The 14159-nt window shown below is 42.4% G+C and overlaps 1 protein-coding gene across 3 annotated transcripts in view; it reads right to left on the minus strand.

The window, feature by feature from the left end:
- unc5cb (unc-5 netrin receptor Cb) overlaps positions 1-14159 on the minus strand; it is a 166939-nt gene that overhangs the window by 71513 nt on the left and 81267 nt on the right. For all 3 annotated transcript variants that reach the window (XM_015941952.3, XM_015941966.3, XM_015941957.3), the window contains exons 2-3: positions 13519-13749; positions 1010-1153 (exon numbers count right to left, since the gene is read on the minus strand). In XM_015941952.3, coding sequence (XP_015797438.1) covers positions 1010-1153; positions 13519-13749 — 375 coding nt within the window. The remainder of the gene's footprint in view (positions 1-1009; positions 1154-13518; positions 13750-14159) is intronic.

Genomic DNA, 14159 nt, shown 5'->3' on the forward strand with positions numbered 1-14159 from the left:
ACTCTACTACTGACTTAATTTGCTCAGCAACGTTGATGGTTTATCCCCACAAATTACACAAGCATGGAGGAGTTCTGCTGTGTTTTGGAGTTGCTAATGCTAATAGTTAGTTTCTACTAGCAGAGATGCTCTCCGCTGATTCCTGGACGCTAAACCAAACAGCCTTCCCCGTAGTGAGTCGAGATGGGTGAGTCCAGGAACGTAAAGTGACAGCGTGACGTAGATCTGTCAGGCTTTTCAAATCATCGTCTATTTTCTATCTTTCTCAGTGAAGGGCGTCTTTAATGCATAAGGTTGCCGTAATGTGATTGGATGATCAGCTATTTGTGTTCAAATTGTATAGGTGTACCTAATGAAGCGGAGTAAATATTTCCTTTTTTTGGTTACCGAATGAGAAGAAAGAACCAACTTTGGCAAAACAGTGACTGACAGGAGCTGGGAGGTGACACGATCTCTCTGATGCTGCTAAAGGAGTGCCTTCAGGTGATGACTTGACAACAGTGCATAAGCAGATGTGTTGCATAACACACCCCGGTGTTGTAAAAATGCTGCCTTGATGCTGCAACTGTACTTAAACAAGTCTGTTTACTGCACAGTCTTGTGGGGTTTCATTACTTTTCAGATTTTAACAGGAACATCCTTTGGGGAAACGGCTAAAACGAACCGCTACTCCAGAGCTGAGGCTGTGTTTTTCAATACTTTGGGAAAAAAATGTAGGAGGACAAAGACAGTCTGAAAACAAATGAGGTCTGTGGAGGGGGAGGAAACAAAACGAGGGAACACTGATATAAACATCCATCGTATTATATCCTCCATGTGTAAACATTGCTTCAACTCTCCATTTCCTCCCTGCTCCTTCTAGGGGTTACGTTGGACCTCAATCGCTAACTTTTCCTAAACTTTCTTCTGAAAAAAGTTCAAAGCATGAATAGCGTTAGCAAAAAGCCCTGGTCTGGCAGTGGAGATTTGATTTAGAGAGGAATACAAAAGCGAGAGTGCAGATACTCACAGGCGATGCGGACGTGGGCTTTGCGGCTCTTGGTGGTTCCAGCGGAGCTCCAAGCCACACACTGACACCAGAAGTCCTCAGGCCCAAACAACTCCTCCACCTGCTGCCGAGTGATCTCTATGCTGGCCTCTCTCACAACCAGGCCTGCGAGGAATACACAGAGGACGGAGGAGGAGGTTTAGAAAGGCAGGAATCATTATAATAAAGAGAGGAAACGTTATAGACACAAAGCAGGTGAAAACTAAAGCAGCATGTAAAACAACAAAATTAGCTGACATTAAACAAACTAACCTCACAAAATGTGAGCTGGTGTCAGTCTGGCCTGATTCTAAGAGCTGTTTACGCCTGGGCCCTGTGGGGGTGGAATCTTGGCGTCATGGCTAACACAATCCTGTTTGCTAACTCCTCTGATTACCGCTCATTTGGGTGCCAGGACCCAAACAAACAAATCTTCCTCAGAACAAACGCCTCTACCCACAGCTGCCACTCCAGAGCAGATTATGCTGCTTTCACAGAGCGAGCATATCTGCGACCGTACGTATACTGTCGATGAAAGATGTCCCCTTACGTGTGTGTTTCTGCTATACAGCCCAGGAACAGCCACTGAAAACATGGATGCTTCTCATCCAAAATCACATTTTACATCTTCTCACCCTTTAGTGTCTGAGCCCGACACGAGTTGAGTTACAGTTAAATGAGGAAACACGTTCAACGCCTCTTGCGATGGTCCTTTTCTTTTTGCTTTAGCCTCATGCCGCTCAGTCACAGAACAGCTTTTGAACGGATTCAAGTTGGAAACGGCTGTGCAGATGGCCTGCAACACTTCCACAGAATTTCCTAAATGAGCGTTCATGCTGAGAATATGCCATTCCACCTCATCTCCTAAAAGGCCTAGGACCATACTAGGTCTATAAATCGGAGTTGAGTGGCCTGTTAGAAGGGGGAGATGGAGGGGGGGGGACAGAAAATCGTAGAGTTGATGTAATTCTCCTGAATGTGTCGTGCTTGTGTATCTGGTCAGCAGTGATGTGAAGCTGAACTGTGACTTTTAAATCATTTCCTGTTGCTTCTGAGAGTCGATCTGTGTGCCCAGGGAATGGTCCCTGCAGATTACACCGCCATCAGTCTGCAGCCATCAGGCTGATGTTGGACCAAAAAGAGAAAAACAGACTCTTGAAGAAACCAGCAGTTAATCCATCTTCATTATGAACACCTGCTGCCAAAAGGCAATGAATCAATGGACTGATTTTAATGTAACCGAGGAAATAACCATGAAGTGATGGTCTGTCCATATCCAGGGGTCTCATCCTTGCAAGAACCTCTCCGACCCGGTCCATGTAGGGCGGGTCCTTCCTTAACCGATAAGACCAGAAGGGAGCAGCTGTGAATTCAGACAGTCTAGCCTTGCTGTTTAATTACGCCCTTGCCTCAGCTTCTGTGCTGTCACTTAGCAACCACGATGGTGCTAAACAAAAGTTAAAATTAATGGTAACCAGCCATTATTTAGATAGGGCCTTCTAGGCTTCAATAACCCCCCTAAGCAGTGACGGCTCGTCCATAGGGGGCGCCAGGGTGTCGCCCCACCAGTCTCACAGAAAGAGGAAGAAGAGAAGAGCTCCTCTCTGAACTCTTGTTTTTAATGAGCCAGACTGGTTGGTGCCCTTTGTGATGGAGCGCTGGCACCGCTCGGAAGAATGCAGCACCTCTGGACTTTAACACAGCTACTATCTACAACTTCTGGAAGGAACCCAATTTAAGATGGTCACCAGATCCAGCATCACAGACGCAACACTAGGATTTGATGAGGTAGTAGCCGAGGGTCATTCACCAGACATACTAACAGGGCTGAGCATAAAACTAGAGTCGAGATTAGAGCAAGACAATAAATCCATCTTTTCTGAATATCGTGGTGTAAAGTCTTGACAGGGTGGTGGGTGATACGACTTCCTTTTAAGGAATGATAGAACTTTAATCCTCTCTCTGACAGTATTTTCTCCTATTCAGGCACACAATCTGAGTTTAGCACTAACATTATTTGCTTAAGAAGACAAAACCAGCCCTCTATCGAATGATTTAGAACCTTACCCCAAACCTGGAATCAAAATCAGCACGTTGATGCTTATAGGACAAAGAAATCTTACTCCAAGAGGTGTGGTACGCTGCGCCTAGATGGAGATAAGACCTGTAGCATTAAATTCCTATTTCTGATGTTTTTTCATGTTTTCCTGCTCAAAATGAAAACCATCTAGTAATGTTGTTGATGATCAGAATCCCTCACTAGAGGTAACAGCTCCTTCACATGATGCATCATCCACTAACGTGTTTTTAAACTGGAAAAGCGTTAGGTAGGTTTCCTGCAACACTTCAATCACAGATTCCATTTTGCACAAAATAAACAAACAAAAACAGCAAGAAAATGAAAATGTAGTCGATACATTGTGAAGAGACACAAATGAAAAGGGCTGTGCATGTCGACCTACACAATGGACGGTGGAATTAATTATTAATGTTCATGTCTCAAAGGGCTAAAAAACCACCAATTTAACTTCTGTGCTATTTTATCCACGCTGACAGCAGTTTGATGTTTTGTTTATATTTCAATAGATTCTAATTAAACTAAATCTACTAAAAAAGTAATGGATTGTTTTTTTTTAAAATAACTGATTTATAAAAGTAAACTTTCATAAATTAAACTTTTTATGATAAAAGGTGTATGAAAGTAAATAAGTGTGTTACAGGTGTGTTTTTAGCCATCACACTGACGGCCAAAACGAGCAGGAGCACGTTCTTCAACAATGATCCTTCAGGTCCTAAAAACTAAATTCTCCTCTGGTTCATTCTCATCTCCTGTAGGACAAACAGAGATCTGTCAGTGTGACATCATTACAGCGCTGAAATGGTGTCGTAGATCACTGACTTACGTGTCCCCCGATGTGCATTCAGTCTGTAATTTAATCTTTTCCTGCAATCTAATTAATTACGGGCTGATTCGCTGCCAAATGAGCTAGAGACAAGATGAGCTAATTTGGGACAGATTGTGAACCTCAGTCAGTAATCGAAATGTACAAGAAAGTAAATCAAGGTGATTTTAAATCATGCCGCAAGTTCCCAGCTGGATGAATGGATCCTTGGCTGAATGGTGTTTGCTGTAACCATCAGGCCTGATGCTCCTTTACTAAAAATAAAGCTAATTTGGTTTAGCATGAATAAGACGCTTTGTCGTTAACGCTAACGTCACAAAAACTGAAATGTCTCGTAGAAACGATAGAAAAAGAGGAGTCAGTCTCATGTGACTTAGACGTTACCTTTGACCTCTGCTAAAAGGTTTTAACAGTCATCCACATTTGGTTTTTCAAGTAGACATAAGAGATTCTGGCTACACGAAAAATGCGATGAGACAGGCTGGTTAAAAAAATGAACATGCCATTTTATTTCAGGTTCAGTGCATTAACACTGCCTTCTTGTTCTAACAGACACACACAAATGCGCGCGCACACACACACACACACCAGCTTCGCCTCATGTAAAATTTACGCGGCGCGCCAACAGGCAGAGGAGCAGCCTGTCTGTCGTGTCACCATTTGCTGCTGCACGTTTCCACAGGCATGTCTTGGTGCGATGGAGGGGGAGAGGACGTGCTGGTGTGTGCTAATGCCTTCTCCAAAGAGGATGTTTTGTTATCTGGAGAATGTCACGAATGTAGCAGCAAGGCAGAAATCAACACAGGTAACAGTAAACACAGCCTCATCTTTCCTCCGACTGTTTGAAGTTTGGCACACGAACGAGTCCTCGTTATTTTGTCGGAGCGCTTTCATCTTTCAGGGTTTAAATCAATGACTTATTTATTTCTTGCAGTAGCAGATAACTGCGTTTTTCTAAGTCATTTATGAATTTTTATCACACCTGGATTAGGATTTTCTGAGTGTGTTCCACTTCAGAAACATCAAGACGGCTGTGCCAGAAACACAGAACTCTGAACTGCTGCTGACCTCATCCTGCGAGCGCAGACGCTGGCTCAGCTAGCATCTCTTTTGCTCCAGGGCACTACAATCATAACAACACAACAGAACACAGCGTTCAAGTTGCAATCAGGAAGGACAAAGCGAGTGTGAATCATGTCAGGGCCGACGATGAGGGCCCACTTCAAACCGCTGTGGCCATTAGCCTGAAAAAGTACAGAAAAGGACCCCATTCATAGCTGCCTGATGCAGGGAACTTCATTAATAATGATCCATTATTAATGGTGGTATTAATGTGATCTGGCCCAGCTCCTTTGTGTTAGGACTGGCTAAGATCATTGATCAAAGCAGTCAGGAGGAAGAGGAAGCATTGGTCATCGAAGACGAGCCGTAGGGAGGAGGGTTTGCGCTGATTAACCGTCCAGATGAAAAGGACTCCTGTTTGATCTTCTACCTCTGTCTCTGAGAATGTGACAAGCCGTTTTTGGCGTGTGTTACACCAGCTGATTAGAATTAATTTACCGCTCATTTGCTCAGATCAATACTCGTTTTGTTCAAAAGAGACTCAAATCCGTCCCCAAGCCTGGGAGGTGAAAGTTTCAGCACTTACGAGACAACGGCTCAGGCCCTGTCCACACGTAGCCGGGGATCTGCCAAAACGTAGATATTTTTCTACATTTTGGCCTGTCATCCACACGAAAACGGATCTTTTTAAAAACTCCGGCCAAAGTGAAGATCTGCGTTTTCTCCATTTTGGGTGTGTGCGTGTGGACAGACAAAGTCGGAGTTTTAAGGTCCGCAACGTCACTTTCCGCGACAAAAAAATGCTGACATCACGTGTGCGACCTGTGTTTACACTAGCCGACAGCGTGGATGCCCTCAGAGCTGCGCTCGCTTTATCAATTGTCCAAGCGCTTTTTGCTTGTTTGTTTTTGCAAGCGGAATTACTGCTCCTTGCGGAAGACCACAGACGAAGGACGAGGTTAAGAACGGGGGAAGTACTGCCACCTACAGGTCTGGCATGTCCTTAACAACGTATTTATCTGGGTACGTGTGGACAGAGTTTTTTTTTAAACGCAGTGGTGTGGATGCAAGTTTTTGGAGGGGCGGATATTCGTTTTCAAAAAACCCTGGCTACGTGTGGACTAGGCCTGAGTTATGAGTGTAAAATACCAGTTATACCTCCTATCTAAACACACTTATTTGTGTCTCATAAACACCTGTAGCTAAAACAACAGGTGAGCAGTTTGAAACGGTCACAGGTTTCTGATCTTATCTTATTCTGACATTATGGATCTGATAGCAAGTTAGCATCTTCCAATCATTCAGAGTTTATGCTTCAGTTTTCAATCCAAGTTCATCTGTTGCAGCACTTTTTACCAGGAGTGTTTTGGTTAAACTGTGGCCCAAATCAACCACCATTCAGGGAATATTTTATTATTTTATGTTGGTAAACACACAGCAGTCTATTTAAATCCATACAGTGATGCAAATTATAAAGGGACTAAAATTAAATGAGCATTTCTGAATATGACTATGACTTTCTTTACTAGTTTTAATCAGATTCAAAGATGAAAAGTTTGTATAAGGAACTTTTCTAAATGAATGTTCCCACCATCTGTAGGAACTGAATTTTAATGATCAAAAATAGTGATGCACTGATCTGAAATTTTCTGGCCGATATCTAATATTAAGATCACGGTTATGGCCAATAACCGATATTTGCCGATACAGATATATTGACATCAATGCTTCTAAAATCAGCAGATTTTGTATAGAATGAAAATGATTAAAGCTGAATTTACGTTATTATGTACAAACAAAACACACATTTACACTTCTGAGATGACTACAATCACTGTTCACATGACTAAACAATTACACATCACCCCCCTCACCCTCCGAAACAGGCAAACAAATGGAGACGAGATTGAAAAAATATCTGTTGTTAATATCGGCCCAGTTTTATTTATCGAACCGATACCGAAATGTAAAAAAATGACTAAAATCGGCCGATACCGATATTAATGCCGATATATTGTCCATTCCTATTTTACAATTAAAAGATGAGTTATTAAGGCACAAAGTATGCATCCTTAGTCTGTTAGCAAAATATCTCATAAACAACTGTGTAAGTTGATTAACTTGATTCATACAAGCCAAAAATATCTAAACCTGTCCATTTGAAAGGTGGCAGGGGTCATCCCTAAAACATAAAGCTACAAATACCAATAACTGTCATGGTCTGTGTCTCTTTGTGTTCCTCTTGTGTCCCCTGGTCTTCAGCCCTCCAGATATTTCCTCTCAGGTCCTGTGTTCCTTCAGTCTCCCCACCATCATTTCCATAGGTCTATTATTCCAGTTTTGTGCGTGGTGTGTGTGGTGTGTGTGTGTGTGTGTGTGTGTGTGTGTTTATGTCATCCTCCAGCTAGGTGTGCGTGTATGTGTGTCTATGTCCTCCTCCAGCTAGGTGTGTGTGTGTGTTTATGTCCTCCTCCAGCTAGGTGTGTGTGTGTGTGTTTATGTCCTCCTCCAGCTAGGTGTGTGTGTGTGTTTATGTCCTCCTCCAGCTAGGTGTGTGTGTGTGTGTGTGTGTGTGTGTGTGTGTGTGTGTGTGTGTGTGTGTGTGTGTGTGTGTGTGTGTGTGTGTGTGTGTGTGTCCTTTCCCAGTCAGGTCTGGTGTCCTCTCCTGCTCCTCCTCCCTGAATAGTTATCACTTCCACCTGGTTCTCTCCCCTCACACCTGCAGCTCATCATCCTCCCATTATGCCCCAGTGTATTTAAGCCCTGTCTTGTCGGTCCATTGTTGTTTGTATTTCTGTCAGCCTTTGTTCGTGCTCTGTCTGAGCCTTTTTTGGTCTCCAGGTTTTTGGTGCTCTAAGAGAGCTTTGGGTGTCCTGTGCTCCAGGACTTTTGGACTTCGCTGCCTTGGATTTATTTTTTGTTCTTCCAAAATAAAGGGATTTTACATTACCAACTTCTGCCTCGAGTCATCCTGGGTAAATCTGCATATTTGGGTCCCAAACATCCCCACAACGTGACAATAACTATTGGATTCACTTTATTTTGAACAAAATATCTACTGAAAAACAGGATGGACTTTTAACAAACCTTTCAGAAAACTATCAATACACTCAAAGCTGCTAAAGCTAATTAGCTTAAAGCATTTTTTCATGCCTATTAATGTTCTAACAGTATAGTGATAACTATAGTGGAGAAACAGCCGGCTGCTACCACTTCAAATTTAGGATAAACTACCCGAGTCCCAAAAAGAAAAACACCGACAACAAGAGACATTTGGACCTAGAAAACGGTGACTGGTGTTTTGCGCTCTTGTTACCATTGGAATTGTGGGTTTCCGTCCGATTCCAGTAGATGCGTCTTAGGGAAGGTACCCGGGGTGAGTGTTCCGTGTTTGTGTTCAAAACCTAGCTTGTACCGTAGATTTGCTATAGCAGCAGTTTTCCTCAGCAGTGCAGTGGGGAGTTGGTGCTTAACTCCAGTGGTCATCAGGCAGGGGACAGCCTGAACATGTTTCCAGTCCATCATGGAGACACACAGAGACAAGCCACCAGTCACACACACACTCGCTCACACCTAAGGACAATTTAGGTGTGTGAGAGAAATCCTGAGTACCAGCTGTGGGACAGGAGGAGCTCAGGAGGTAAAGCGTTGTTACAAATACGGGCCATTTATCAAAGGAAAACCCACGCATGCATAGGGAGCGATGCCAACTCCACATAGAAAGGCAACAGCAGGGATTTGAACCTGCAACTTTCTCGCTGTGAGGAAACTGTGCCACAAACTGCACCAGCATGCTGCCCACGATCAATACATGCGCTTCAACCTATTTAACATGGCCACCGCAGTTTAGAAGCCTCAGACACCACAAACATAGCTGATTCAGTTTTACATTGCACTGAACTAAATTTGGTGTAATGATAGCTAATTACCCCCAATGCAGATGGTGTATGTTGCATGAGATCACACATTTTTTTAAGTTTTAACCAAAACAGCAAAACCTCCATTTCTCAGCATAAAATCATCTCAGTTTAAACAATCTGTCATAAAAGGGAAAGCAGTGGTCACTATGCAATCCTTCAATGGGCCTTTAATCCCTTAAAAAAAACACTGAGCTGCATTTGGTTGTTTAAGCATGAAGACAGAAAAGAAAACAACAGATTCTTTGATGTAATCATGTCCTAAAATTTCCAATGTTTCCAACATCTTCACCTAACCTCACATGTAGAAATGTTTTTTTTTTCTCTCGCTGCAGGAGATATTCATGATTCTGGTGTGCATCCCAAGTCATTATCACACTAGAAAACAAATTTAAGAGCAGTCAGATGGTACTCTGAAGATTCTGCATGGTGGATGGTAATCGAAACATCTGTGTGCCGAAATGTTTGCACAGCGCTGCACACGGAGTTCAGGAGCGAGTGTAAAACATCTGGATAAATAGGCACTGCATCCAGCCTCAAGCCTAAATGAACACCTGCTGTTTCTGTCTCCAGCCTCTTGTACTCTTAATCTTAATGTGTCAATCTGTGTTTGCATAAACACATCAGTTCTCCTCAACATGACAGAATGATGAGAAGAGAGCGATCCACTTTCTTTAGGCCATGTTATCAGAAATATTGACCAGGCTTGCTGGGTTCTATCGGCATTCCTTTTTTGTCAATTTAGAGAAATCAGAGCAGTGGGAGTGGGTTGAGAGCAGGAGCACACATTCGCTGGGCTCTAGTGGGGTTGAGTGTGTTTTGTGTGCATTGCAAGAGCATAAATGAATGAATATCTGCTCAGTAAACAGCCTGTGGATACGGCTATGTAGAGTGGGTGCTTGTGTGATGTGTGGGCTGTTTCCTTGTTGATGCTTTTGGCACAAAACCTCCTGACACAAAGGCTAAGAGCCACTGCTACCTTCTCCCTGTTGTTTTGTCATAAGCCTAACTATGAAACACAAGCTCCATGTTTTGCTTTCTTCCTAAAGCACGTTAGGGAAAAAATAAAAACGATGTCAAGTAGAATTCCAGGTACTAGTTTTGCAGCTGACTGTAGTCTTTAATAATGTCTTGTCGTATAGGTCAGCAGCAAGAGTGCTTGAGAAGTATGATTTAACACACGGATAAAACACACTTTCTGATCCTTAAAAGTGTGTGAAATGGTGCGTTTATGATCCTAAACGTTCAGGTAGGAGCAGCTGTCAGCGTGTTATCTGTGTGGGAGCCTGCGGACGAGTATGTGGCAGAATAGTGGAATGAAAAGGGAAAAATGCAATGTGATTGGTACCTTTTGGCAATAAAAAAAACCCTCACTCTCAAATGTAGCAGCTGAATGTGGCCAATCAGTGCTAGCTTGTTGTGTGTAATGGCTCTGATGCCTTCAGGTGCCGAGCTCTGCAGAAAACAACCCTGCTGGAGCTTCTTTACCTTCACGTCTTCAACATGCCCACAAATAAATCTATGTGTAACCTTGAAGACATAAATCACAGAAACGTTAGTGAAATTAGGCCATTTCTTTCTTTAATGGGATCCAAGCAAACACATTTTTTCTGCAAATAAAGATGCTAATGAGCCAAACAGTCTGCTTATGTTTGTATAAGCAATTTCAAGGTAATATGGAAGCTTTTATTACCTTTAAATTCTACTAAAAGGTGATCATGCTTGATTTATGCCACATTCGCCATACCATTTGTCTTTCTGGGCCCATCAGGATTACGTATTTGACCAATCCTACTCCAATCCTTTTAAAATCCAGTTACCTGGGCCTGTTTATTGTTATGTTTTATGTATTCTAGAAAATGTGACTGTGACTGGGCAGCACTGAGCATGATTAAATGTATTAGTGAACAAAAGGAAAACTGCAGAGACCACAAGGTGGAGAGAAATCATCTTAATGAGCAAGCATTCCTGTTTAGGGAGTGAAAGGTCAGAGTCCTGAAATTAGACGTGTCTAAGAGAGTACAGATGTTAGCAAATTAGCTGTATTAGCTGCAACACAGCAAATGTTAATATAGCTCTGAAAGGCAAAGAGTTTGCCATCTTTACTAGGCAAGATACAATGAAACAACTGAGTTATAACAGCAGGGTAAAACGTGCACGACTCTAGCCTCAGTGTGCATTCGATTCAACGCACGTGCAAAAAAGCATGAGCTAAAACAATTTGTGTACATTGAAAGGTTGTTAACTGTGCTTACCTGTTCACGTGTTGGCTTAAAATACATTTCTAGGGCCATTTTGGAGTGAATTCACATGTAAAGTTTGCAAATGTCATCTTAGCCATCTCGCCTTTGTTAGCACCTTGTATTTCACACATGAACTAACGGCTAATCTGCGTGCAGCCAGTACAAAGTGATTTTTGTATGTTTGCATCCTACTTTTCATTAATTGTAGTTACTGCTACTTGTGTGTCTCCTGTTCTGTTTTTCTTATGCTATTTGATCCCTGGAGTAGTTCAGGTTTCAAAGAGACATTTTATGACTTTTTTCCCAAGTTATAATAATTCGTGATCAAATAGGGAATTTTTTTTAATGAAATTCATTGCACTAAATCCATCTCACAAAAAGCTATTTCAGCTGTTTTATTCTTGACATTTTCAGTAGCCTCCAGAATGAGTCGTTTCATGGCCCTGTCCCTTTCAGAAAACTGCGGCTGGCCACGCCCACCCATTCCCCACTCAGGCTGCTATAGTAGTAGGTAGCAGTAAGTACAGAGCCGCTGCTCCTTCAGCAGCAGCTCTCTCTTCTACATGGGAAGTGGTTCTATTATATTGACCCGTTTGTGATGTCACAAACAAGGACTTTTTGAAACTGCTAGGTTTTAGGCCCACCAAAGGATTGACTTTTTTTCACATTTAAAGTGTTTATAAAGGTTGTAGAGACCCACATAAATGGTTGCTCATTTGCATTTTTAACTGATTTCAAACGCTTTTTGGAATTTACCTAGCTGCCTGCTGCCAACTTGGGCCTCACTCACTACCAAACCTGTACATGATGAAGCATGAGACACTTGTAGCGTACCAAATCGCCAAATACCAAAATATTTCATCAATATGACCAAAACGTAACTTCTTCATACAGGTCAATCTGACACCATGATGCCGATATGAAGTCTATGAACTTGATCTGATATTCTTAACCTATCAATTTCCCTCTGGGATTAATAAAGTGTTTTTGAATTTGAATCCTGTGGTACGTCAGAACTCATCAAGGCTGCAAAAGACGCAGAACTTCTTATCTATACTCTCTGAATAAAGTTTATCTTTCCTGGCTCATAAAATGTCTTTATACCTTTCTAAGTTTATATAACCATATTTTGTTGAATGGACAATATGTTTAAATCCAAATTGTTTTAATAATGTGTCCAATAATCTACATTAATGAATGATGGGTTAACATAAATGTTATTCCTGTAATGATTTATTACACAATATTAGTATGTGTTAAATTTTATAATGTTAATCTATCAGTATGAACTGATAGATCTGCACTGATTAGATCTGCACACTGGCGTCAGATGGCTTTTCATGAATAATCTATAGCTTGTTAAACCATACAGTCAGACTGATTTTACATCCCAGACGTCACAAAATTCTCAGATACTTAACAAGGTTTTGCTACAAAACATCTAAGCTTACACCCATCATTTCATTCATTGTCTCAGTTATCTTGTCCAACCATCGTTCATCATAATTTGTTTAGTGTCATCATTAGTTTAGAAATATAGAATTAAATTCATTTTTATAAACTATATCCTTGACTCAGTTTGAATTAACATGAAGTGTGTGTTTCCCTGAATAGTCCAAAGAACACAAGGTAATATGAAATCAAATATTCAAAGACCAATCAGATGGATAATTCATATTTATATGGAATATCACATCTTATTGATCATTTAATAAAAGTAACCACATCCATCACATTGCACGTTTTGATAGGCGAGTCAGTGAGTTTATCTTCGTCTTCGTCTTCCTCCGCTTATCCGGGTCCGGGTCGCGGGGGCAGCATCCCAATTAGGGAGCTCCAGGCCGTCCTCTCCCCGGCCTTGTCCACCAGCTCCTCCGGCAGGACCCCAAGGCGTTCCCGGACCAGATTGGAGATGTAACCTCTCCAACGTGTCCTGGGTCGACCCGGGGGCCTTCTGCCGGCAGGACATGCCCGAAACACCTCCCCAGGGAGGCGTCCAGGAGGCATCCTGACCAGATGCCCAAACCACCTCAACTGGCTCCTTTCGATCCGGAGGAGCAGCGGTTCTACTCCGAGCCCCTCCCGAATGTCCGAGCTCCTCACCCTCAGTGAGTTTATGTTTAGATTAATGTTGATCACATTTCTGATGTGCTCAAAGACTCTAGCATCCTGTCATATTGTATGTATATGTCACCATCTTCACACCAGGCATGGTTGGGTATTTGTGCTTAGTACAAATGTCTCAGATAATCACCTGCACCGTGATGATGATGGTGACCTAAATACCATGTAAATAATGGCTCAGACAGACTCACAAGCAGCAAGTGTTAATTAACAAATTCAGACCAAAGGAGTTAGGAACTGACCAGAGTTTTCATCAACCCTCTCCTCCACCGTGTGCTCCTTTTGATGAACCCACTCGCTGTTACACTTGAAGTAAATCTGTGTAGCGGGCGTGGCCTTGCAGTACAAGTTAACTGGCTTGTTCTTGACTATGTAGGCCTCCTCTGGTTCCATCAAAAACACCGGCAGGGGCTCCGGGGGGTCCGAGGGGAAGGTTTCTGGCAGCTCTCCGAGACCGATGAAGTCATCGTCAACTGTAACAAAAAATAGAGAGAGAGAGAATCACATGGAGGGAGACAGAAGCAAAGAGATGGTGGAAATGACCTCAGACAGAAAAAAGTATGGAGGCAACTGGAGCAAAGGAAAGCTGGACGAGACAGTGGAACCACAGTCTTTGTCCAAGATTATCCATTTGCACAGCATAGAGTGAAATCCCTATCATTTGATATTTTGGAATGTTTACACAAGTGTATTTTGGAGCGCAGGAAATTCTGGGATTCTTCTACATGGATTTACCAAAAAAGGGCCTTGTTTAGTCGAACCACAAACAGCTCTACTGCTGAGCAACGAGTCTGAGAGTCAATAAGGAGGAACGGAGTTCAGAGGTTTGACTCCGAGGAACTAAAGTTATAAGCTCTTTTACCACTGCCTCCCATTTTCTCTG

Source organism: Nothobranchius furzeri, chromosome 6 (assembly GCF_043380555.1).
Source record: "Nothobranchius furzeri strain GRZ-AD chromosome 6, NfurGRZ-RIMD1, whole genome shotgun sequence".
Lineage (NCBI taxonomy): Eukaryota > Metazoa > Chordata > Actinopteri > Cyprinodontiformes > Nothobranchiidae > Nothobranchius > Nothobranchius furzeri.